Genomic DNA, 24,768 nt, shown 5'->3' on the forward strand with positions numbered 1-24,768 from the left:
ATAGAAGGAAAAGAGCAAAGGAATGAGAGGGGACACCAAATTGCACGAGGAAGAGATCAATGGAAGACAATCTCTTGGGGGTAAGAACCAAATAAATATTATTATAAAGGCAGGCCGACAAAAGGGGGGCCCAGGGGGGGGGGGGCGGGGCGCGCCGGGGGGGGCCCGGGGGGGGGGGGGGGGGGGGGCCCAACCTAAAAAAAACAACCCAGCGCAAGGGGGCACGCACCGGGAGGGGGGGGCACAAAGGGGGGGGGGGGGGGGGGGGGGGGGGGGGGGGGGAGAGGGGGAGCAACAACGAGGGGGGGGGGGGGGGGGGGGAGGGGGGGGGGGGGGGGAAAACCACCGGTGCCCAAGTAATTTGTCAATCATCAATCAATACTTTTACGGAGCGAGCCCTGCTATCACTAGATCCAAGCTCGTAAAATAAACCCCCTTCCACATGGAGCAGTGGACCTTTAGTCCATAGCATCTGCTGAAATCCTAGAATTGCAAATTGTACAGATACAAGAGTTATGTGAAAATAGGTGAATTTGATGGGTCAACAACAGCTGCCAGCCTCATCCAACATAAATCCATAGATTTGAATAAACCAACAGAGTCTTCATCCTAAGTAATCCGCAGATTGTAGAAGCATCAAATTGGAACTTCACTGACTAAAGATCATCCATCTACGGAAGAAATGGATTTCCTAACTCCAGGTCACATTTTTATGTGCCGTTTGCCACACCACAATATCGAATGTTTGGCCATGGCAAGCTGATGCAAACCCATTAATAGTAAGGCCTATATCGCATAGGCCGCCTGAACCTTGGGACCTTGCTGCACACACAGAAAACAAGGATGGTCAAATTCAAAAAGATATGAATAGTCAATCATGGGAATATATATTTCATGGACTAAACAAAATAATTGATTGCTAAACAGGAACCCCCGCCCCCCCGAGTTTTGCTTCACCCACAACCTTTTTTGTGGTTGGATGAGACTCTCGGCAGTGAAAGGCATTTTGGTGAGGAATTCAAGAAGTGTGTTTTTCCTTTTTTTAACTTCTCCCCCCCCCCCCCACCCCACCCCACAACACCTTTATTTGTGGGCTAAGAAAAACTCTCCTGAAGGAAAAAGAATTGAACCACAGCTCCTCCATGATAAAGGTAGAAAGAATGAGACACATTAGACAAAATGATTTACATCAGGAGTAGCCGATAAAAATTGGATTTGACAGAAAATGTGTATGTAGATAGGCAACCGAATTTATATCAAAGGAAGAGAAGCAAGTACAAAGCATTGAAGAACAAGGCAGGTTAAAACCCCACCCACCACCACGCCACTCACTCTTGTGATTCCAGTTCTGCTACCTAGGGGGCAGCGTTGCACAACACAATGGGTAGAGAACCCACTTATGAGATGATGGATCCCAAGTCTCAGAAATATGACCCCCACACAACCTAAGCTGTCTACCCTGGGAGGCAGTGGATCCAAGCGCCACCCTTTTTGTGTCTCAGTTTGTTGAAAAGCTAAAAATGCTTACCCATATCCATACGGAGCAAGGAAAGGGGGACCAGGCATGAAGGGTCTCCGCCCTCGAAAGCCAAGATATGGGTTAGGCCGCCTCCCTCGGAACTGTTTCAGTCCGGGAATGTTGGTACGCTTGGCAGATACCTGCAAAACCATCAAAATTCCCACTACACTCAGAAAATTAAAATTTCCGGGCAAAATATGCTCACTTAATTATAAATTCAAGGACCTTCAATTGACGACCATGCAACTCTGACTCATTTAACAGAAGAGCATTCTGAACCGCATCTATTTCAACAAATTCAACATAAGCAAATCCCTTCGGCTGACCAAACTTGTCTGTCAAAATAGTGACTCTGTTCACTGTTCCACAAGATTGGAAATGTTGCTGGACTTCCTCAGGAGTACATGCATAGTCTACCTGAGGTTTCAAACACAACACATCCAATTAAGGCAAGGAAATAGTAAGAAGTGAACAACAGAATGCAAAACAACTACCATATAGTTAGAACAAAAAAAAGAAGAAAAAAAATTGCATGCATTATATTCAGATAACTGTAGAAATGTGACCTTTTCTAAAATTTTTATTTTTATGGATAAGATGACAGCATAAAGTACCAGAAGAAATGCAACAAGGGAAACTGCAATGGAACCAGAACCCAAGAAGATAAGTTTTTTTTTTTTTGGGGGGGGGGGGAGGGGAGGAGAACAGAAGGAGAAAGCGGTGGAGGGAGAGTTTGCAATATCCAGCAGCTCTCCCCACGATAGCTTTATTTATAAGGGCTGGGATTAGGAGAACCATCCTAACCCGGAATATTATGAAATAAAAAAAATTAAATTAGAACACAGAACTAGACAATCTAGAGCCTATGGCAGGGTAAAAGGGGAAAAGCATACTTAAACTAAGGTTTACACGACACAAGTGTACCCCCACGGTACACAGGGGCCTTATACCCTGATTGCTGTTTTAACAACACAATGACATGACTAGCAATGCAGATAGTATCACGAACATCCTTGTCATGGTGACAAAGCGACATAAGGTGAAGGACAAGGGAAAAACTAAGGCGAGGCCTAGAAGACTTTTGTTGGGTGATGCCTTGCCAACTATTGTTAAGATATTGGCTGCAAGTATCACAAGCACGACCTCCCTGTGAGCTATGGCCCATCCAGAAAAGGTACCTCAGCACAGCCATGCCTAGCAATAAATACAAAACCTTCTTTCAGCTATGGAAGCTGGTCTCATTTAGTCATGGCACTTCTCTCCAGCAAGCAACTGGCTCTTGATATAACTCTAATCAGAACTTAACCCAGCCAAAAACATTGCTAAAGTTTCAACTTTTCCAAACTAGGAAGTGGTAGCTGAATATTGAGCTTCTCACAGATACTGTATAAAAAACTAACAATTGTGCAGACTTGTCCCCTTGTTTGAAGCTAAATATTTTAATTATACGACTCATAAATATGGGACATTCTCCTGAGAAAAACTGTCCTTCAAGTCATCTCAAAGCTCCTTTGGTAGTAGTGCATGGCGTTTGCTGCAAGGGTCCATACAGCTACATAACCACATGAGAATAGTCATTATCACATACTCAACACCTCAAAAGCTTTGGAATTAGAAGGTTCTTTGGAATCAGCAAATGGCTGTTATATATGAGAGAGTTTTTTTCTTTAGCCTTAGACTAAACCTTAAAAACAAGTGATAATACAGATGTTAGAAACTCCATTTGAGTTTGATAGCAGCAATACCAATTCTAGCCTGCAAGCGCTCTTCTTCAGCAACATGGCCCAAAAAAAAAAAAAAAAGACTCCAACCCTGGAGATCTGTAGAATAGCAGTAGAAGACACAGAAGACCACACAGATTTGAGGAGAATTAACAGGTCAGCGGCACAAAATATCAAATCTGTGCATTGAAAAATCCACACAGTAGGTGACTCTCAGTTGCTGCAAATCTAGTGTCAGATGAACACCAGAACATGATCAAGAGGCTTACCATGAAAAGCAACAATGCCCTAAAACTTTATACGGTTCTAATGGTCAGATCAAAAGAATTCTTTAAAAAATAAAAAATAAAAAATAAATAATCACAACAAGCACCACATGCCCATAAGGAAACTTCTGATTACAAAATAAATTCAAGTGCAAGCCTCAAAACAGATAAGAATAGAGTATAAGGGTTATAGAACCTCACATTACCAACATATATTGAGCGTGAATCCACTTCCTCTTTTTCAGCCTGTGTTGCAGCAGTAGAGGGATCTTTATGCAGGGCAAACACAAGAACATGATGTTAAAACATAGTCATTATATTATAGAATCATCAAAACCAGAAACTATATGCAACCAGACAGAATAAAACAGTTAAATTAAGTAGGCAAGTCATTAAGTGTGTTTGACTGGGATGAGACATAGCAATAGAAGTCACACATTCTCCATGAATGACACAAAGGTCAATTATAATTCATAATAATTGCAATTTTTGACAGATTTCTGAAGGTTATGCAAAGTCAATATCAAACTAGGGAAACAAACAGAAGATCAACCGCAGCAGGATTCAATACAATAAAAGGAACAAAATTATATAACTGAAAACTCTTTTTCTTTTTGGTCGGGGTTTTTTCTGTTAAGTATCCCCTCTCCCACAGTCTCTCACTGTTGCCACATCTCACAGCTTCAACTGTAACTGTTTTCTCTTCAAAATGTCCCTCTAATACTCTTATTTATAATAACCCAATTACCAAGTGTTGCAGCGTAATCCTGCTCGTCCAATCAATCGAATGAACCTGCAAGAATGTGCTCGACCGGGGTGGTAGAGTAACACCTCCGACAATCAAGTTAGACGAATTCTCTCGAAAGAATACTTGCAGGAATGCAACAAGCAATAAGAGTAATAGCTCTACTCAACATACCTCCTTCCTTAGTTTGTTTGTCCTTTTATATAACTTTTTAGTGCTCTAGGTCTTTGAGTTTATCTTGAACTCAAATCTTACTTAGATTCCCTTTTGGACTTTGTTAGTTGAGTTTATCTCAAACTGGGGAAGATCAATACAAACTCCTCCTTGATCAGGAATCTAACTTATTAGATAACGACCACAAACGTGTTATCTCGAATCTTGTTCGTGGACCGACCATAGTATGGTCGACAACATGGTCCGACCATGATGGTCCTGTCAAACTTATAATTTCATAAGCCCCCCAATCTTTAAGTCCGTGTTTGGCCTTATAGGTTTTATGTCCGTCCACAATGAACTTTTTGGGTCTAAAAATTGGACTTAAGATCATATTTGCTGACGACATTTAAAAGATGTTGCGCAGTCAACTGGGCTGCAATGTCTGCGCACGTTTTCCAAACAGTTACTTTTTTTACACTTGGCCACAGCTTTATGTTGTGACATCATGATTCTTCAAATTTCAAGGGTCCTTAATCCCAACTGTATAGATGCAATCAATCTGGTCCTTTAGAATAGGATCTCTGATGGAGATGAAGCATCAAGGTATTGGAACCGTTGGATGAAGCATTCTTTATTTACATTAGATCCGCATCTTCTGGAAGTTTTGGAGTTCTTGATTTATGGCTCGTTGGATCTGGATATTGGTAAAGTATAAAAACCTATTCCTCCTCTTCTTCTCATTTCTGCTATTTCGTGTTTCTTAAGCTTCGTGAAGAATACCAGTTGCAGAAAAATCATTCTTACCTTTTCCTTCTTGCCAGCCACTATAGCGTCCTTCTTTACCAAGTAAGCTTTCTAACTTCTTCTCACTGGTTCTTTTGGTTATTTCTCTTGTAGTTCTACTGTATTTTGGGGAAACCATTTTTATTTTTTATTTTTTTTTCTGTTTCCTTTTTTCTCTCTTATTGTAGCGTGCTTTGCATCCTTCTTAGAAATGGGTGTGAAATCTGTTGCTTTGAAACCTCCCAGATCTCCTCGTCTTAGACAACCCCTTTCCGATGGTGATAGGACGAGTGAGGAGCGTGAGGATACCCAAGACATTGACGCTTCTTCTTCGGCTGCTAGTAGTGATTCTAGAAGTTCTTCCTCTAGAGATACCGAACAGGCCCCTAGACCCCAACCAAACATGCTAAGTGACGAAGAGGTCAAGTCTTTTAAGTGTCCGAGCACATTTTAAGGCAAATAGAAAAGGGTGGATAGAAAGCCTTTCACCAGCCGACCTTCACATAGAACGGTCTAGACCTTGTACCCCCGACCATATTGACTTCGACCCCAGTACTTCAGGCCCTAGATTTTTTCCTTCTGAGTTGACCGAGGATGATTTAGAACTCATTCGTGCTCGGTACGCTATCCCTGATGAGTATATAATGAGAGTTCTAGCTATTAATGAATGAGCTCACCGACCTCCACGAGGAGAATTTGTAGTATAAAAGGATGCCTTTATCAGTGGCTTTAGACTTCCTGTACACCCTGCTTTTGTAGATATTCTTAACCATTTTGGGATGTGTCTGGAGATGTTGGCGCCCAATAGTTGGCGTAATGTCATTTGCTTTGGGGTTTTTGTAAACAGAGGGAGGTCGGTGTGATGCCTACCGTGAACTTGTTTCTGCACTTCTTTATGTCTAAGAAGCAAGAGCAGGAACGTTGGTTTTATCTATCTAAATGTACTGCTTTCCAATCTGGTTGGGAGGGAAATTTTATAGAAAATGGTACCCTTCCTTCTAATACCAAGGGTTGGTGTCCTAGATACTTCTTTGCCCGACCCCCTTCTTCCCCGAACTTCCCCATTTCTTGGCCGAAAACTCCTCCAGAGGGTTCGATTTCTTTCCTGATTTATCTTATTCCGAACAGGAAGCAAGGGATCGAATTCTGCAGATCCCCACTGAAGACGGAAATTTACTAGCTGTGAATGGATATTGCTTGGAATACCTAAGCATCCTCCATTATTGGGGATTCTTAACTGGTGAGCTTGAGTATTTCTTCACTCATACTTCTATTCAATGTTTAGTAATTTTATCTCTAAGTCTACTTGTTCGGAAAATGTAGTGTTGTTCAGAGAAGAAGATTTCAATGCAGCCACTGTTGTAAGTAGAAGACTTTAAAGAAGTGGAGGCAAAAAACCCGACCGAGGCGGAGAAAGGTCCGTTCAATAGAACCTCTTCTTCCAAAGGCAAAAATGTTCCTAAGCTTAGGAAAGAAAAGACTTCCGATCTCCTTCCTCGACTAGCTAAAAGAGTTTTTGGTCCGAGTAAGGTCTCCGAGGATCATCCTTTTCCCTTTTCATGCTTCTTTGAAGGAAAATCTTCCAACCGAGGGAGATCCTATGACAAAGACAACAACGGAACCATCTGTTGTTCTCCAACCAGGTTGGTCGTTGAACAGTGATTCCTCTGTATTCACTGGTTCTTCCGCCTCTAGTGTTGCTCTGATTGGTTGGCAGGTGTTCTACTTCCTGCCGACCAACATTATTTAAGAGAATTTGGTCATCTCCAGGCTCATAATATTACTATTAGGTAAATGATCCTTACTCGTTGAGTGATTTGTCTTTTCTTTATTTTACGTTTCGATCACCCCCTTTCTTGATTATTGTAGGATGGCCTATGCTTTAGTTCAATCACTTGGACAGAGTATTGATGCTGCTTAGGAAGATCACTTTTCCTTGCGTAAATCCGAGCAACATGTTAAAGAGCTGGAGGACGAACTGTCTTCCTTGAAAGCTAGCAAAGATTCTTGGATAGCTAAGGAAGCCGACCTTGTAAGTGAGATGACCGCCTTGAAAGGAAATAACGAGGCGTTGGTGCTCGAGCGTTCTTCCCTTCAAATTCGTTTGGAAGAGGTTGAAGGCTCCTTGGTCGGTAAGGAGAAAATTATTGCCGACAAGGATGCTGAGATTGCAAGTCTTCAATCCAAGCTTATCAGTTCCGACCACGAGTTGCTCGGCTCACAAAATTGGTGGTGGAGAAATCTCCGAGTGTGTTCGAGGATATCCCCAACGAACTTCGTCACGAAGTTATAAAGAGATGGATCAAGACGGCCAAATGTAGAGAATTTATGGCCAAGGTCGCTGCTCCCGGGTACTTGTATGCTCGACATCAAACTTTTCAAAGTATTATTGGAGCGTTCAAGGACCTGAATTTGGAGAGATTCAAGAGCTTGATCGATCCGGGGATTTACGACGACCTTAAGATTCCTCGTCCTTCATGGTGTGCCAATCACCCTAGGTTCCCCAAACCTCAAGGCATTGAGGTGACCAGTTTTTTAGATTCCAATTGGGATCCAATTCCTAAGGCTGGAACTTCAAGTGCTCCAACTCGTGATTCTTCAAGTCATAAGTCCGACCATGAAGACTTGGGAAGTGAATCCCAAAGTGATCCGGCATGAATTGATATGTAATATTTTTTAATATAATTATGTATGCTTGACCACTCTTGGTCTTTTTGTTTATTCAACCAACTTTTCTGTGTAATCCTGTTCGGTGAATATATCAGTTTTTTGTTTAACTTTGTCAAGTGATCCTGTTCAGTAAATGTATGTTGGACTCATCAAAGCCTAGTTTTCATAGGTCTTATTCGTCTTTTTCTTTTTGGAAGCCTAAATTTCTTAGGTCTTACTCATTCTTTCTTTCGAAGCCTAAATTTCTTAGGTCTAACTCTTTATGAAGCCTAATTTCTTAGGTTTTATACATTTTTTCTTTTTTAAGCCTAAATTTCTTAGGTCTTACTCTTTATGAAGCCTAATTTCTTAGGTCTTACTCATTTTTTCTTTTCAAAGCCTAAATTTCTTAGGTCTTACTCTTAATGAAGCCTAATTTCTTAGGTCAAACTCATTGTTTGGAGTTGTTGTCTCTTCCCTACTCCCTCGAACATCATAGGTCAAATTTCTTGGAGCTGTGATGGTATATTCAAAGACTTCCAAAAATTGATGTCATTCAAAGACTTCAAAAAATTGTAAAAGTTCAATAAGCTCAACTTCAAAATTAACTACTTATAACATGCGAAGCCACCATGAAATTCGACCTATGATGCTCGGGGGAGTAGGGAAGAGACAACAACTCCAAAAATGAGTTAAGACCCAAGAAATTAGGCTTCATAACTAGTAAGACCTAAGAAATTTAGGCTTCGAAAAGAAAAATGAGTAAGACCTAAGAAATTAGGCTCCATAAAGAGTAAGACCTAAGAAACTTAGGCTTCCAAAAGAAAAAAATGAGTAAGACCTAAGAAATTAGGCTTCATAAAGAGTAAGACCTAATAAACTTAGGCTTCCCAAAAGAAAAATGAGTAAGACCTAAGAAATTAGGTTTCATAAAGAATAAGACTTAAGAAATTTAGGCTTCCAAAATAAAAAATGAGTAAGACCTAAGAAATTTAGGCTTTCAAGACCAAGCAATCCTAGTTCCAATCTAATCAATAAACTAAAATCCCCGATGAACAAAGCAACCACATCAAGGAACCTATAAAATCTAGCTGCTGTACATCAAAATGGAAAATCCTACTCTAGAGAAGAAAAGAAAAATAGTACAACTGGAACTTAAAGCTACACAAATGGAATAAAATATAATTTCTAAACCTTCAAATAGAATTTAGACTATGGCATCATTAGGATAGGATCTTTCTCCACTTGATGGGCCCAGATCTTCTACACATCAAACCCAAACAAGATAAATATTGGATGTGAAACTGTTTTTGTGAGCAGCATTGTTGACCCTTTTCTCTTCCTATTGATCAACAAGAAAAGATATGGAGAAATTAATGTATTTACACCTTCACCCTACCATTTGGATGTCTTCGGTATCATTCCATGTCTTTTTTTTAGGGCTCGTCTGGTTGTGACCAAGCAGGTTATAAAGAGAGTTTGTACCCTCGTTCCAGTTCTCTTTAGCAAAACTTGCACCCACTTTGATAGAGTGTACATGTAATTAACTCACACTAAGTTGGTTTCTTCACATCCCCGACTCCCCTCAAGCTTGTATCAACATGTTATGAAGCCGAAAATGGAGGGAAAGTATACATTCAACGCTACCCCCTACTTTGTTTTAAATTTTCAACCACACCCCATTCTGCCCTAAACACTCCACCACATCCCCCAACTTCCCCAATGTCAGGCTCTAGAACTCATTCAAAACAGCAACCCACCAATACTTATCTGCTACCATGCTGGGGTAATCCAGTGGAAGTATGTTCATCAATTCAGCATTCTCATCCAAAGATCCCCATGAAGCAAAGGGAAGTAAAATGTTATTTCCACTTCATCTTCATATCATCAAAACAACTTTCCAAAATCCAACAGTACATAATACATACCTGTGATTGTACTGGCTTGAACCGTTTTAGGACACCCAGCAGAGAACTAGGTCCAAATCTGTGTCTTTGGTCCAGCAGGACATTTTAAAGTTTATGCCCAATTTAAGTTCCTTCATTTATTTATTTATAAGCACCTACCTTATTATAATTGGAATTTAGAACAGAATGATGGAATATTGAAGTCATTTGTGAGACTGCCCAGGTAGCTTGGCACCCGATCTTTATGTTTCTACTCCTGCCCTTCCATAGGTGATCTACTTCCTTTCAGTTTCTTCTTTATTTCTTGCTATCACTCCTTACTAATTTATGTTATTCTAGGCAGTAGTCCAGAGTGAGAGAGTTTAGTTCCCCTTAACATCTTCTTTAGTCTCCCAGTCTGTAGATGAATCCCCACTCTTGTTCTGTGCACACAACAAGTCAAACTAACTAAACCAGTAGCTCAGTCCTTTCACAGTAGATGAACCCCCACTCTTGTTCTGTGCACACAACGAGTCAAACTAACTAAACCAGTAGCTCAGTCCTTTCACAGTAGATGAACTCCCACTCTTGTTCTGTGCACACAACAAGTCAAACTAACTAAACCAGTAGCTCAGTCCTTTCACAGTAGATGAACCCCCACTCTTGTTCTGTGCACATAACAGTCAAACTAACTAAACTAGTAGCTCAGTTCTTTCATAAGAGACGAACCCCCCCCCCCCCAACCCACACACGCACACACACAAAAAGAAGAAGAAGAAGAAGAAGAACCAAGCACTATTATCATTATTGTACAAATCATTTACCAATTACAATAGGAGATCAGAAAATTGTTGTTTCCGACCATGTCAACAGGAAAAAGATAAACATAACGAGAAAGAGATACAGAGACAGAGAAATACCTTGAACGGCCCCCATTTCCTTCTCAACTTTGGCCTGCATCTCACGAAGAGCTCCTGCTTCTTCTTCAATCTCCTTGAGCCTCTTCTTCATTTCCTCTAAGTCCTTTAAAAACATATAAGAGAATTATTTACCAAGCCTTGTCTCGTGCTATCCATCATTACAGAAACCAAAAAGTAAGAAACTAGGGCAAGATATGTGAGAGAGAAACTAGAAAATAAAACATAAAAATTCAAGCTTGCGAATTCTACTGTCAGAAAGAGAGAGACCTCCTTAGCATTTGGATCCTCTTCGTTGTCAGCCCCGGACATGTCGACATCAGCTTCCATCTCTCCTTCGTCAGGTATGTCTCCACCGTAGACCTCATGTTCTTGCTCGTTATGCTCCTGCTCGAATTGATATTGTTGTTCCATCACTCTCTACCTCCCTCTTCGACTCCTTACAATCTCTCCTTCTTATGCTTCTCGATGGAGATTCTACACTCTATTTCTACTCTCTAATCTGTCCACGGTTTTTTTTCAGTGTTGCAGGCAATGGAAGACCAATGGTAGACTCAAGAGAAAACCGCTAAAATAATTATTCATCGACAGTCGATGGATCCCTCTCACTTTCAGAGATAGGACTTTTTGTTGGCGAGGGGTATTACCGTCCAATAAATTCACTTTCACAAACCTAATTCCGATTTGACACGCGATTTCTCACAGTCACGTATTCCTGTATTGGCCTCCTTACTGTCGTTCGATCAGTTTTGTGGCTTGATCCACCAGTTTTGCTCCAGATTGATGCAAGATTTGGATACCAATCTAGTGGCCTCAGTTGGAAAACTCGAGTACAGAGAAAAAGGGGGAAAAACATTCGAGGTTTTGAACCCGACGTGAATCGAACACGCAACCTTCTGATCTGGAGTCAGACGCGCTACCATTGCGCCACGGATCCGACATGTTTTACATGGCACATATTATTTAATTAGTAAATTTATTTTTGTCCATCAATATCTTTCAACTCCTGGAAAAGGATTTTTACATTCGGTAAGGCCACAACCAATGAGTAAAACTAACAAGAACGCAGTAGGATTTTAAGACTACCTATACTAATTATTTAATATATAGACTCTGCTACACATTACATAGCCCACCGTAGAAATAACAACAAGCATGTATTAGTATGCTTGACACGTTTTATACCAAGTATGTTAAATCCAAGGAGAACCCTAGTTTAGCTTACTCCTTATTCAAGGCATTAGCAACTTGGTTAAGTTCCTTAATTTCATCATCTAAGTGAATTTACTTGGGTTAAAGAAAAAATTGTTTTATAATTAATTTAATTGATTTATAGATTATGTCCAGGAAAAACCGCCAAAGGTTTTCAAGTAGGGGGGTAAACGGACCGGATTCGGATCAGATAGTGGTATATCCATATTCACATCCTATTATATTTAGACAAATTCGAATAATATCCTATCGATTTTCGGATGGATTCTGTCGGATTCGGATGATAATCAAATAGTTATTTTCTTAAGTAGATTATTTTAAATGGACATGTATATAAATTAAATACAAATTTTTGACTTACATCTTTACCTTTTTATTTTATTTGTGAGGGCTAGGTTTGAAATTTAAGAATTTAACAACTTTGTAGTTATTTTAGTAGAAAATCTAGAAAAATAGTCACATCTCATATGTAAAATTTATAAAAATAAGAATAATAAATCTAAATAAGTAACTTAATTTGATAATTTTATCGGACGGATAATGATCTGTAAGAAAGGGGGACGGATTCGGATACCTCTAAACGGATGCGGATGTGAATTCGAAAGCCGATTTCAGTTATCCATTTACACCCTTATTTTCAAGCCATGCCACAGAAACACACGTTCAGAGACCTTATTGAACTACCAGCAAATTCAGTTCCAAGGTCACAACCGTAAGACAGGAAACTAGTAGACAGGTACCAGATTTCATTTGCAAGGCTTCTGGGTACAAAGAATGAAGAGACAAGCCTAACAAGTAAACTTATTTCTCTAGGAAAGACCAAATCATGAAGAGAAACTTCAGGTCCTACAATTAAATATCCATACTAAAGTCATCAACCTTCAATGGAACAACTGCCTCAATAGAAATCTAAGAAAATGCTTGATTCTTCATCATCCTCTTCTTCCTTAACCTCTCTGAGATGGCAAAAGCTAGCTCCAATGATTGTGATGCATTAAGCCTGGGATCACAATGTGTATGGTAGCGGGAGCTCAAATCATCATATGTAACTACCCTTGATCCTCCAATACACTCCGTGACATTCTGCCCTGTCATCTCCAAATGAACTCCACCTGGACGGCTCCCCTCTTGTTCATGCACATCAAAGAAAGCCCTCAACTCCGCCTGAGGCAAACAAAACAAAGAATTTCCTGTTCAGTTAATCCTTGGGACAACAGAGCTACAAAAGAAATTATATGACAGATTTAGATGTTAAGAGCATTACCCTGATAGCATCGAATGAACGGGTCTTAAGGCCACATGGAGCCTTGATAGTGTTCCCATGCATGGGATCGCTCACCCATGTAACGATAAGCCCTGCTTGGCGTACTGCTCTGATCAAATGGGGGAGCTTCACTCGCATGTTCTCCGCACCCATCCGTACGATTATTGTTACTCTTCCAGCCTTGTTCTGAGGGTTTAGAATTTCACAAAGTTTCACAAGCTCCTTTGGGTCCATCTTGTCACTCACCTGTAAATCCAGTAGACAAGTTAACACTTTTAAAGGAATGCATCCACCAGGTAGTTGGAGGACAAGTGAAGGTACAAACTATAGGTGCCTGTGATGTCCAGATAGTTTATCATCTGACAGAAGCACCAATGAAACTTAAAGGCATTCATCTGATTGTTATAATTAAAACCAAGAGCCGAGAAAATGGGCAATTAACAAGTATAACTTGAAGTTGTGTGCTAAGGTAGAAGAGTCGGATGATAGGGATCATTCGTTTACCTTGACACCAAGGGGATTGGCTACACCTCGAAGGAATTCAAGATGGGCTCCATCCAACTGTCTAGTTCTCTCACCTACCCAAAGGAAGTGAGCAGAGCAATCATAGAACAGACCCGTCGTTGAATCCTCTCGTGTTAATGCTTGCTCATATGGTAGATGAAGGCACTCATGGGATGTCCAGAATTCAGTGGTAGTCATTATAGGATGATCCATGGTGAGTCCAGAAGCAACCATGAACCCCAAAGCATCGTCTATTCTCTGAGCAGTTTCCTTGTACCTGTTCGCAATCCAGTGAGTCTTTCATTAGAACCTAAATGAAAAAGGAAGCACCATCTGCATAAGAGCTAGATGAAATCAAGAAACTATTACCTGTCTCCCTGCTCACTATTTTCAGTGAAATCGAGGTTCCATTGTTTCACTCTCTGCATTGCTGCATATCCACCAGTGGCAAATGCTCTGAGAAGGTTTAAGGTTGCTGCTGATTGAGTATAGGCCCTAATAAGTCTTTGGGGATCTGGAGCTCTAGATTTTTCATCAAAGACATCACTGTTGATGTTGTCTCCCTGATAACTTTGGAGCTTCACTCCATCCTTGGTCTCAAACGGATCAGATCTAGGTTTTGCAAACTGGCCAGCCATCCTTCCTACCTGTTTAACAATCAGAAAGAAGTAGTAAGCCCAAAATAGCACATCCAGATACAAGTAGGATTTAGGATCGGAATTAGCTAACAGACTAACTGATGACAGATAAGTATCTATTTTCCAGTGAAACACAAGGAAGAGAGTGTAATGACCGATGACTGATCAACTCTTAAAAGAATAAAAAATACCTATTTCAACAGTGAAACACAAGAAAGACTGTAATTTAGTGTTGTTAAGGGAAAAAGATGCAACCGTTTAAGTTTTGTACATAACAAATTTGAAACACTGACCATAGAATGCACCAGAAAATCTTAGTACCCTTGAACTTTTCTGTTCCCTTACTTCTGAATCAGTGTCAACACGTTGTGTTCATGAAAATATTGATGTGGACCTAGAATTATAGTTAGGGATTGATATTAAACGGTGCTACTCAAAATTCCTAAAATGATTGCACATCCATCTTGAAGTTTTGTATAAGAAAGGATGGGGCTTCTAAAACTCTCTGGGATGTTTATTTCTTTCAAATGAACAATGTAAAAGAAAACCATATTATCTGTAGCCATTTCAGAAGAAATCCAAAGCTATTTCCCATCAACAATTTGTGTAGTTGAATAGCAGAATAGCCAGACTCAGCCAGCGTCCTAATCCGATTGGACTCGGAGGAGATCAGAGCGGAAGCTGCCAGAATCGGCCGGATCCAGTTGATCCCTATAGAAGTTGTATAGAGCGGCAAGTTCGAAATAGCTCAAATTGGGATCGGGCTCGGGGGATTCTGTTATTATAAACCCTAGGCAGAATACCAGAATCCCTATGAACATCACTTATCATAGTAGATAACGAAGAGGCATCATCAATGGTCGCCCGAATTAAGTAGATAACAATATTTTGAAGAGATATAAGAAGAAAATCTGAAGTTTGGGTTTCAAAGTCACTGAGGACCAGATCCCAAAACACAAATCCAGATCAAATGTATAAACAAAAAGACATCAGAAAGGAGAATAATTTATTAAAGAGAAAGAGAGAGGACCTTAATAACGGGAATCTGAGCACCGTAGCTCAAGACGACGCCCATCTGCAGCAGAACCCTGAAGGTATCCCTGATGTTGTTAGCATTAAATTCCTTGAAACTCTCAGCACAGTCACCTCCCTGAAGCAGAAACGCCTCGCCAAGTGCTGCTTTCGCTAGCTTCTCCTCCAACTTCCTTGCCTCTCCAGCAAAAACCAAGGGAGGGAAGCTCTCGAGAATCTTCAAAACGGAATCGAGCTCCTCCTGATTTGGGTAACTAGGAATTTGAAGAGCCTTCTTGGATTTCCATGCATCGATGGTCCAATTCGACAACGACGAAGAGCCAATCTTGGTCTCAAGGGCAGCTCCGTTGGATTTTTTCGCTGGCTCAGCTGCATGAACGGCATAAACAATGTGGGGCTTCGGGGAGAACTTTCTCGAGCTGTGGTGAAGCTGCGAATTCGAAAGAGTTAGATTAGTTGCCCCTGATAGCGCCATTGTTGCAGGAATCGGAGCTATGCCTGCTTCTTACCAGAAAAAAAAAAAAGGGAAGATTTTTGCCTTCTTGGTTTGATAGCTTTGGGTTTTATAGATGGAAAATGGAGAAGATTAGAAATCTGAATTCCGAACTGGGACTGCTAAACGTTGACGGCGTGATTCTATGTTGCAGAGCCGCTCGGATATACACGCGTGGGCCCACATTCTTCCCAAGCCGACGTGGCACATCTAATCTCCACGTGTAGATGAGATATTCTGAGCGACAAATGATATTCCTTTGAAATATATCAAGATTCAAGATTACCCCAAAAAAAAGAATATGCCAAGATAAATACACCCGCTTTTAATTAGATTTCAGAAAGATCACGTGGGTAACTGTCCCTCGGAGTTCGTAGGGTTGATCACGTGTTTTGTCGCTGGTTGTAGAATTGTAAGTAGATCCTCAAGGCACATGGGGTGGTACCCACACAATGGGGATCATTTTTTGGGAGGTTTGTAGATAGATCATCTAGGCACATGGGGTGTACGGTGTGGTGTACCCACACGATGGGAACATTTTCTTCCCTTGATTACCCTTTCTAATTTCATCACCTTCCATTCGTTTGTCACGTGATATCCTTTTTTATTTTTCGGTAAAGTCACGTGATATCCGTGACAACAAGCTTCAATATGAACCAATGCTGAAGTGACTAAGCTTCAAAGAGAATGCCCGAGTGCGGCAAGCTTGAAGACCTTTACGGCAGCGCTGGATGGCAGGTCTGACCCTCCTCCGCACTTTTGATATTACCACTGCGACAACCGAACGACTTTTGTGTCCGCCTTTGAGGCGTGTTGTGTATCTGTGTCCGCCCTAGAGGCGTGTTGTCTGTCCGCCCTTGAGGCGTGTATTTTGTTCCCCTTTGTGGGTGCTTGTGCTTATTTGGTGCTGTATTTGTTGCAGCTTTATTTCTAAGGATATAGTGGGCTTGACCCATCCCTTACTCAGGATGACCCTGTCTATTGCATGTATGACAGTTTGATCGCTTTCCGCTTCTTGGTTCGATGTGAACCTTGTGTTTTCATGCAGCTGTGTGTTTGTACTTTTCTTTCTTTAATGAATGAAGTACTGTTTACCAAAAAAAAATGCCGAGTCTTTTGGTCAAAAGCTGAAAAAAGAGAATGCAAGAGCCATCACTGAATGGAAGATACTGTACTCTTACCAAAAAGCAAAAGAACCTTGTTGACAACATGGTATCATTGAGACGGTTTGCTCTGATGCTATGTAATGAATATTCAGATAATAAATATGAAGATGATCTGCTGTTATTTATACATAAGTGTGATTACAGCAATTATAATTACAACCATTAAGATGCTGCCATGTGGCTTACAGAAAATACTGAGTTATTTCCTTAACAAATAAGGATGCATACAGAACTCAGTATGGATGAGAGTAACAAAATCAAGGAAGTGAAAATGCAAGTAAAATAAAAACAGTGAGTAAGAGGCCTTGCTGCTACCATGGGATCTGGGAGAGTCATGATGTGTGCAATCTTACCCAATTTCACAAAAAGATAACTGAGTACTAAATTATTGAAGCTTCATTTTCTGACAAACAGCAAGCTACAATTGAACCAATATGTAGCTGTATAAAACAAAGTCTATTTCTTGATCTTATTTGATGTCATGGCATGCTGTTGTATCACCAAAATCATGGCATTACTCCTAAAATCAGATGAGATGAGTATGTCCCCGATTGTTCCTAGCTCTGTAAGCTCAGTCCATTCTACAAGTCCAGCCATAACCGGCGACTTATCATCATGTTGTCTTCCAACCATAATAAGTCGGTAATCATCACCTTCAAGTGACTGAATTATATGAAGGGATCCAATCCCATCCACCACTTTTTCCTCGATATATTTGATCCGATCATCATCCACCTTGCTTTGCCTAAATTCATTAATTAAATCATCATCCTGCTGCTTTCTCCCACTCATGTCATCCCATTCGGAGTCTGCAAGAATTCGAATTACTAGGAGATTGACCTTGGGATGGCCAGACATTCGAGCCCCATAGGCTAATGCCTCTCTATCATCAGGACCCCCGAAAAACAATACTGCAACATGATATGATGACCAAGTTGCTAATGCAGACCTTGGGTTTCTCCAAATCTCCCTTTCAATGAGGACTGCAACAGAGCAAGGGGCAGTGTCCAGGACTCTTAGGTTCATAGACCTAGAGCCCAAATGAGATGCCTCTGACATGATTCCTCTGGTAGCTATTGGCTCATGGAAGGGAAGAATTATAAGGGAAGTCCTCTTTTCAAGAGCAAACATGCAAACATCGACATACATGGCAGCAACTGGAGTAATAGCTGTGACAGCATTCAGTGTGATACTCACTTTATTCTGATCTTGGTATTGCCTAAAAGCATTTACAATGTGTTCGGAGACCCCGGGCTCTGAAGAAGTGTTCATTGATGATTTGTGAGTGATGAATAGTGGTGTTGCACGACCAACAAGCTCTACCAAATGGAGAATGTAAGCTGCAATGGGATCATTTTGGGTGTGATGAGATGCTTCAAGAATGTCAATGAGGGAGGGAACACTTTCTTCTTTGTTGACGCACATCAGAAGCGTAAGTTCATCATTCGGTCTGGTGTCCATAACAGTCCTTCTACTGTAAACCAAATATCTCTTTGAAGGATCATATGAAACTTTTAGGAGGAACGTGATCACCATTGTTGTGACTAGAACAGAAGTACACACTATTATAAAGCATTCACTGTTTAGTTGCTGCCCACATAGAAATTTTTTCACGCTCTTGGTTAGTTAACATTTCTAAACAAAAAACTTGACAGTAAAGAACAATAATAACAATAAAAGGTAAACTAATGAAAAAGAGAGTGATAAGGTAGTTTATTGAACCTGATATCTTCTAGTTGATTTGATAATGGCAAGCTCAAGCACACCTTTGACATTGAGAATAAGGGCAATTGAGAGAGCATCAGTCCATGGTAACTTGCATTGGGTAGCAGCAACAAATGCTCCCAAAGATTTTCCAAAGCAGGCAATGAGGATTATCATCCCCACCTTCAGAAGATGTGAAATTTGTATGACAAAGATATTTATTGCCAAACCAACCTTGAGGAAGTAGATTGGCATAAAAATCCATGAAACAATGACTTCAAGCCTATTTACTAGAGCTGCACCTAAAGGTGGCCCGGATGGTATAGTAATGCCCAATATGAAAGGCCCCAAAACCAAAGGAGCACCAAACCAATGGGTTATTAACCCAGAAAGCATGACAGCTATAAAGATGGAACAGATGGAGGCAGAGGCCCCCTCCTTGAACTTTTTGATTGTAAGCAATGCCACTGGCCTGATGATGAAGGTGATGCATAACATCAAACCAATACTCGAACAAATTGCACGCAATAAACTGACATTGCGATTATTGAACCACAATTGGCATAGAATAGTAAAAACACCACCTATAATCGATGAAGACAATGTCATGACCCCAAACTCTGAATTTAAGATGTTGAGCTCGAAGAGGTAGCGCGCAATGATAGGGAACGTAAATATTGTTTGTGACCTCATTACAAAGGGCAGTGAGCGTTTCAGTGACTCATCAGTAATGGAATCATATACATAATAAAAGCCAAACACAGGAGAAATGGTGGAGAAGAAGCCAGCTGAAATTCCAATTATATAAGCTTTCTTTCCAATCTTCTTTACCACCCAGGGGTCAATATAAACTCCAATCAAGAAGAAATAGAACATGGTTCCCAGTACTGCAATTACATCCAGCATTATGAAACTCTGTAATGGAAACAATACTCTTCCAATCTTCTTGTTATAAGCCAAAGCTGAAGGACCTAGCAGGACTCCACTCTGATCAACCGATTGTAAACAGTCAGTATCAACTGCTGCATATTGTAATGTCACTTATGACTAAAATATGTACGTAGTCACTTTGATAATTAATAGTGGAGCTTCTGGCTCAATTCCCAGTGAAAGATCACCATTATCATCTTATGTTTTTGGCGAAAAATCAATATTTTTCTAGGGTTTTCTTCAAATTTGCAAGTTACCCATAATGGTACTAGTCCATCTGAATAAAAAAGAAGATTAAATTCTTTGTTTTTAATAGAAAAAAAAGAAAGAGGGAAACCAGAGAAAAGAGCATAGCATACCAAAATCTGAGCAACCATGAGGGGTTGGCCTAGAGGCTTGAGAAGAAAAGAGGTGAGTAGAGTTGTTAAGGAAGCAAGAGATATCTGCAACATGAGGAGAGGGACATAGTAGCCAAGAGGAAAATCGCCATGTATGATGCCGCTTGAGCTGGTCCTATTGGAGATGCAGGTCTGCCCCTCAGTTATGTTCCCCAGATAATCTGCAAAAGCCCACAACTCCTCTGGTTCCAGCATTGCCCTGTCCATGATGCCCCACAACCAACCTCTGCTAGTGAAAGAAAGAAGAGAGAGAGAGAGAGTTAGGAGACAAGATGGAGAAACCTACGTAAAGAAAGCCCAAATGGATTTAATTGGTGGCGCTCTTGCTAAAATAACCAGACCAAGTGAAGAATAACAACTGAACCCAACTTGAATCACTGAGCACCGGATGGACAACCGAGAAATCAGGAGGATGATAAGGTTTCGAATTTAAGTTAGATCATAAACTGTTTGCTGGTGTAAGACTTTTTTTAGGAAGTAAATTAGAAAAAGAAATTTTAAAAAACGTGGAGAATAATAACTAATTGTATAATTAAAAAGATAATTATTAGAAGGATAATTTAGATAATTAGCACCATAGTTGATAATTAGTTCCCACTAACTGACTGACGTTTTGAAAGGATATTTCATATTATTTTATTAATTTTTTAAATTTTACATCGATATTTTGCCGGGTAAGTTAGTATGTCATATATCATTGCAGGTATATGTCTACGAGATTTTGTCGGTTCACCTGGTTTGTCGGTAGCCGAACCTGCGAACTCTGGATAATTTATTTTTCAAGAATAAAATGAGTGAAAGTAAAACTTTTTTAAACCATCTCATAGATAAATCTTTTTTAAAATCACATCAGTATGTTTGTTTTCAAATAGCAAGTTTGCTTTAAATAGATGTAGGTTGGCAAGCCTTGAAGATGTTCGTGGTTACTTGGGATAATGGGATCGATCAGCTGTAGCAAACAGTTGGTGAATTCTTAATCCAAGAAAATCACGTCATTGAAGGTGGAAGGAACATCTTCCCAATGTTGGCCGAGATAGAACCCCCAATTGGCTTTTGACCATGAAAACCAACACGAAGATTGAGTGTTCTCTAGATTCTGATGGAATTTTATATCTATTTATTCTTAAATGTATATGTGAGAAAATAATATTATTAATACTTTTTTTGGGTAAATATTTGTTATTAATACTTTATGGATTAATAGGATTTTCCCTGGACCTTATCCAAAAGAGTTAGTGTTGCAGATGATTCTGACCAGCTAGTTGGATCATTGGTTAGATTCCTAATTGGATCAATGTTGGTCCTAAGGTCGAATTAGACCTAAAACCTGCTACTAAGGAATCAAAAAAGAGTCAAAGCAGCCACATAAAAAAGAAGAATTGGTTGGGATTTTGTGGATAACAGTACACTTTTTCAATATACAGATCAAAGAATTGATTGTGCATGGCACATAAAAAAGAAAATTTTAAAAAGATACAAAGCTCTATACAACCATGTCTGTTTAAACCAAAAATACAACAATGCCTGTTTTCCTATCCTTTTTTTGAGAATTGATTTGTTTTTGCATGCTGTTGTATCGCCAAGATCATGGTTAACAAGTCCCCAATGGTTCCTAGCTCTGTAAGCTCAGTCCATTCCACAAGTCCAGACATGACTGGTGATTTTCTATCATGGTGTCTTCCTACAATAACAAGCTGGTAATCATCATTCTGTAGTGACTGAATCAAACGAAGACATCTGATCCCATCCATTACTATTTCCTCCCTATATCTGATCCGATCATTATCCACCTTCTTCTGTTTAAAGTCACTGATTGCATCATCATCTAGTTTCATTTTTTCAACAGTCTCACAGAATTCATCAGGATCTGCAGAAATTCGAATTACCATGAGATTGACCTTGGGATGTCCAGTCATGCGAACCCCATATGCTAATGCCTCTCTATCATCTGGACCGCCGAAGAACAATATCCCAACTCGAAACAGAGACCAACTTGCTAATGCAGAACTTGAGGTTCTCCAAATCCCTCGTTCAACAAGGATTGCAACAGAGCAAGGGGCATTTTCAAGGACTCTTATGTTCATAGACCTAGAGCCCAAAAGAGTTCCATCTGACATGCTTTCTCTGGTAGCTATTTGCTCATGGAAGGGAAGAATTATAAGGGAAGTCCTCTTTTCAAGAGCAAACCTGCAAATGTCGTCGTACATGGCAGCAACTGGAGTGACTGCTGTCCAGGAATTCACTGTGATGCTGCTTCCTTCTTTCTTATCAACATATTGCTCAAAAGCATTAACAATTCTTCTGGAGAGCTTGGCCTTTGAAGAAGTGTTCATCGGTGAATTGTGTGAGATGAATAGTGGTGTTGCACGACCAACAAGCTCTACCAAATGGAGAACGTAAGCTGCAATGGGATCAGTTGGGTGTGATGGGAGGCTTCAAGAATGTTGATAAGGCGGGGAACACTTTCTTCCTTGTGGATGCACATCAAAAGTTTGAGTTCCACATTGGGCATGGAATCCATAATAGTCCTTCTACTGTAAACCAAATATCTCTTTGAAGGATCATACAAAGCTTTTAGCAGAAATGTGATTACCATTGTTGAGACCAGAATAGAAGTGTACACCATTACAAAGGATTCATTGTTTAATCTCTGCCCATTAGATAAAAAAGTTTTAAAATGGTTAGTCACATTTCTGAACCAAAATATTTAGTACAAGGTAAAAGAAGAAAGCTAGTTGATAGAACCTGGTTTCTTCTAATTTCTTTGATTAAGTAGATCTCAAGAACACCTTTAACGTTGAGAATAAGGGCCACTGAGAAAGAATCAGATCGACCAGGGTAAGTTGCACTTAATAGCAGCAAGAAATGCTCCCAAAGATTTCCCAGAGCAGGCAACGAGGATTATAATCCCCACCTTCAGAAGATTTGAACTTGATATCACAAAAACATTTATTGCTAAACCGGTTTTGAGGAAGTAGATTGGCATGAAAATCCATGAAACAATGACTTCAAGCCTCTTTACAAGAGCTGCTCCTAAAGGTGGTCCAGGAGGAATAGATAATCCCAGAATTAAAGGTCCCCCATATGATAGGTAAGCCGATCAAAAAGCCTATCAACCCAGAAACTATAACAGCAACAAAGATGGAATTGATAGATCCTGATGCCCCCTTCTTATTCCCTTTGATTAGAAACAATGCCACTGGCCGGATGATGATGATTATGGCTGATATAAAAAGGATACTTCGATAAAGTTAGTTGAAATGCAACAAAATTTCCAGTGTCGATCCATATTTGGTAAACAAGAGGAAAAATGCCACCGACGATCGATGAAGACAATGCAACACTACCAAACTCTGTATTCAAGATATTGAATTCAAACAGGTAGCGAGCAATAATGGGGAATGTGACTATCGTCTGTGATCCCATCACAGAAGGCAGTGAATATCTGAATGACTCATCAGTATCAGAGTCATAAACATAATAAAAACCTAAAAAGGGTGAAACCATGGAAACAACGCCAGCTGAAATTCCTATTACATAGGATTTCTTTCCAATCTTGGTTACTATCCATGGGTCGATGTAAACTCCAATCAAGAAGAAATAGAACATGATTCCCAGTATTGCAATTACGTCCAGCATTACGAAACTCTGAAATGGAAACAATACTCTTGCAACTTTTGGTTATGTGCCAAAGCAGAAGGACCAGAAGGACCCAGTAAGACACCATCCTGATCAATCAATATCAACTAATGTCACTTGGAGAATGGTGGAGGTTCTAGCTTCCCAACGAAAGAAAACCGTTATCATCTCATCACCATAGTGAAAACCCATTATTTTTTTCGAAGGTTTTCTTCTAATTTTGTTGGTTATCCATAAAGAAAGAAAGCAGGAAACCAGAGAAAGGAGCTTAGCATACCAAAATTTGGGCAACCATGAGGGGTTGGCCCAGAGGCTTGATAACAAAAGAAGTGAATAGAGTTGATGCAGAAGCTAGAGATATATGCAACATGAGGAGAGGGACAAAGTGAAGAAGAGGAAAATCGCTTTGTATGATGCCGCTTGAGCCTGTCCAGTTGGAAATGCAGATCGGCCACCCAGTTGTGTTCTCAAAGTACTCTGCATAAGCCCACAACTCCTCTGGCTCCAGCAACGCCCTGTCCATGATGCCCCCACACCCAACCTCTTTGCACAGGAGAGAGAGAGAGAGAGAGAGAGAGAGACGAGGAGGAGAAACCCAGGCAAAGAAAGCCCAACGGGATTTAATTGGTGGCGCTCTAGCTAAAACACCTAGAGCAAGGAAATGACAACAATGGAAATCAGCTTGGACTCACAGAGCACTGGATGGACAACCAAGAAATCAGGGGGATGATAAGGGTTGAAGATGTTACGGTTTTGGATTTAAGTTAGACTCTCTTAACTTCTTGCTGGTGTAACAGTCTTAACAGACTCGGTACTGCTTCTCAAGGTTTGAAATAGTAAATGCTCATCTAAGGGGTTGGATTGCTTTTTTTCGTTCAAAACTGAAGGCTTTATTTCACCATTCTAAAATAAGATGTAAGTATTAAACCTGTAAATAGGAAAGTAGAAATCCATCTCCTAATTGCATTTGTATTCATTTAAAAGTGTCTGAATTCATTACCAAAAACAAAAAAGTGTCTGAATTCAATTTTTTCTTGAATTCAAATTTTTCTATAAAAAAATTTTGAATTTTTTCTTATAATTTGCCCTATCAAAAAACATTTATAAACATCCAATAAGGAGTCAGGATTTGAACTTGGATAATTA

At 40.1% G+C, this 24,768-nt stretch overlaps 3 protein-coding genes, 1 non-coding gene and 1 pseudogene across 4 annotated transcripts; all 5 read right to left on the reverse strand.

The window, feature by feature from the left end:
- Positions 1-355: 355 nt before the first annotated feature.
- LOC149013129 (polyadenylate-binding protein 2-like) lies at positions 356-11,275 on the reverse strand. Its single transcript, XM_089160272.1, has 6 exons — positions 10,913-11,275; positions 10,646-10,748; positions 3,708-3,775; positions 1,745-1,936; positions 1,529-1,659; positions 356-822 (listed from the first exon to the last, which is right to left on the reverse strand). Exons 1-6 carry the CDS (start codon positions 11,054-11,056, stop codon positions 774-776), a joined length of 687 nt encoding a protein of 228 aa, XP_089016398.1. The 5' UTR covers positions 11,057-11,275; the 3' UTR covers positions 356-773.
- A 232-nt stretch (positions 11,276-11,507) lies between these two features.
- Positions 11,508-11,579, reverse strand: TRNAW-CCA (transfer RNA tryptophan (anticodon CCA)). The gene has a single exon. It is a non-coding gene; the product is annotated as a tRNA-Trp (tRNA).
- A 990-nt stretch (positions 11,580-12,569) lies between these two features.
- Positions 12,570-15,925, reverse strand: LOC149013131 (phospho-2-dehydro-3-deoxyheptonate aldolase 2, chloroplastic-like). The gene is made up of 5 exons (XM_089158946.1): positions 15,291-15,925; positions 13,992-14,269; positions 13,623-13,899; positions 13,119-13,364; positions 12,570-13,018 (listed from the first exon to the last, which is right to left on the reverse strand). The coding sequence occupies exons 1-5, from the start codon at positions 15,765-15,767 to the stop codon at positions 12,764-12,766; spliced, it is 1,533 nt and encodes a 510-aa protein (XP_089015072.1). The 5' UTR covers positions 15,768-15,925; the 3' UTR covers positions 12,570-12,763.
- A 1,151-nt stretch (positions 15,926-17,076) lies between these two features.
- Positions 17,077-20,230, reverse strand: LOC149013132 (cation/H(+) antiporter 15-like). The gene is made up of 3 exons (XM_089160271.1): positions 19,945-20,230; positions 18,674-19,642; positions 17,077-18,541 (listed from the first exon to the last, which is right to left on the reverse strand). Exons 1-3 carry the CDS (start codon positions 20,188-20,190, stop codon positions 17,408-17,410), a joined length of 2,349 nt encoding a protein of 782 aa, XP_089016397.1. The 5' UTR covers positions 20,191-20,230; the 3' UTR covers positions 17,077-17,407.
- A 1,144-nt stretch (positions 20,231-21,374) lies between these two features.
- On the reverse strand, positions 21,375-23,972 carry LOC149013133 (cation/H(+) antiporter 15-like; annotated as a pseudogene).
- Positions 23,973-24,768: the final 796 nt, after the last annotated feature.

This window comes from Hakea prostrata, chromosome 6 (genome assembly GCF_041222555.1).
Source record: "Hakea prostrata isolate BN-2017 chromosome 6, UWA_Hpros_2, whole genome shotgun sequence".
NCBI classification, from domain to species: Eukaryota; Viridiplantae; Streptophyta; class Magnoliopsida; order Proteales; family Proteaceae; genus Hakea; species Hakea prostrata.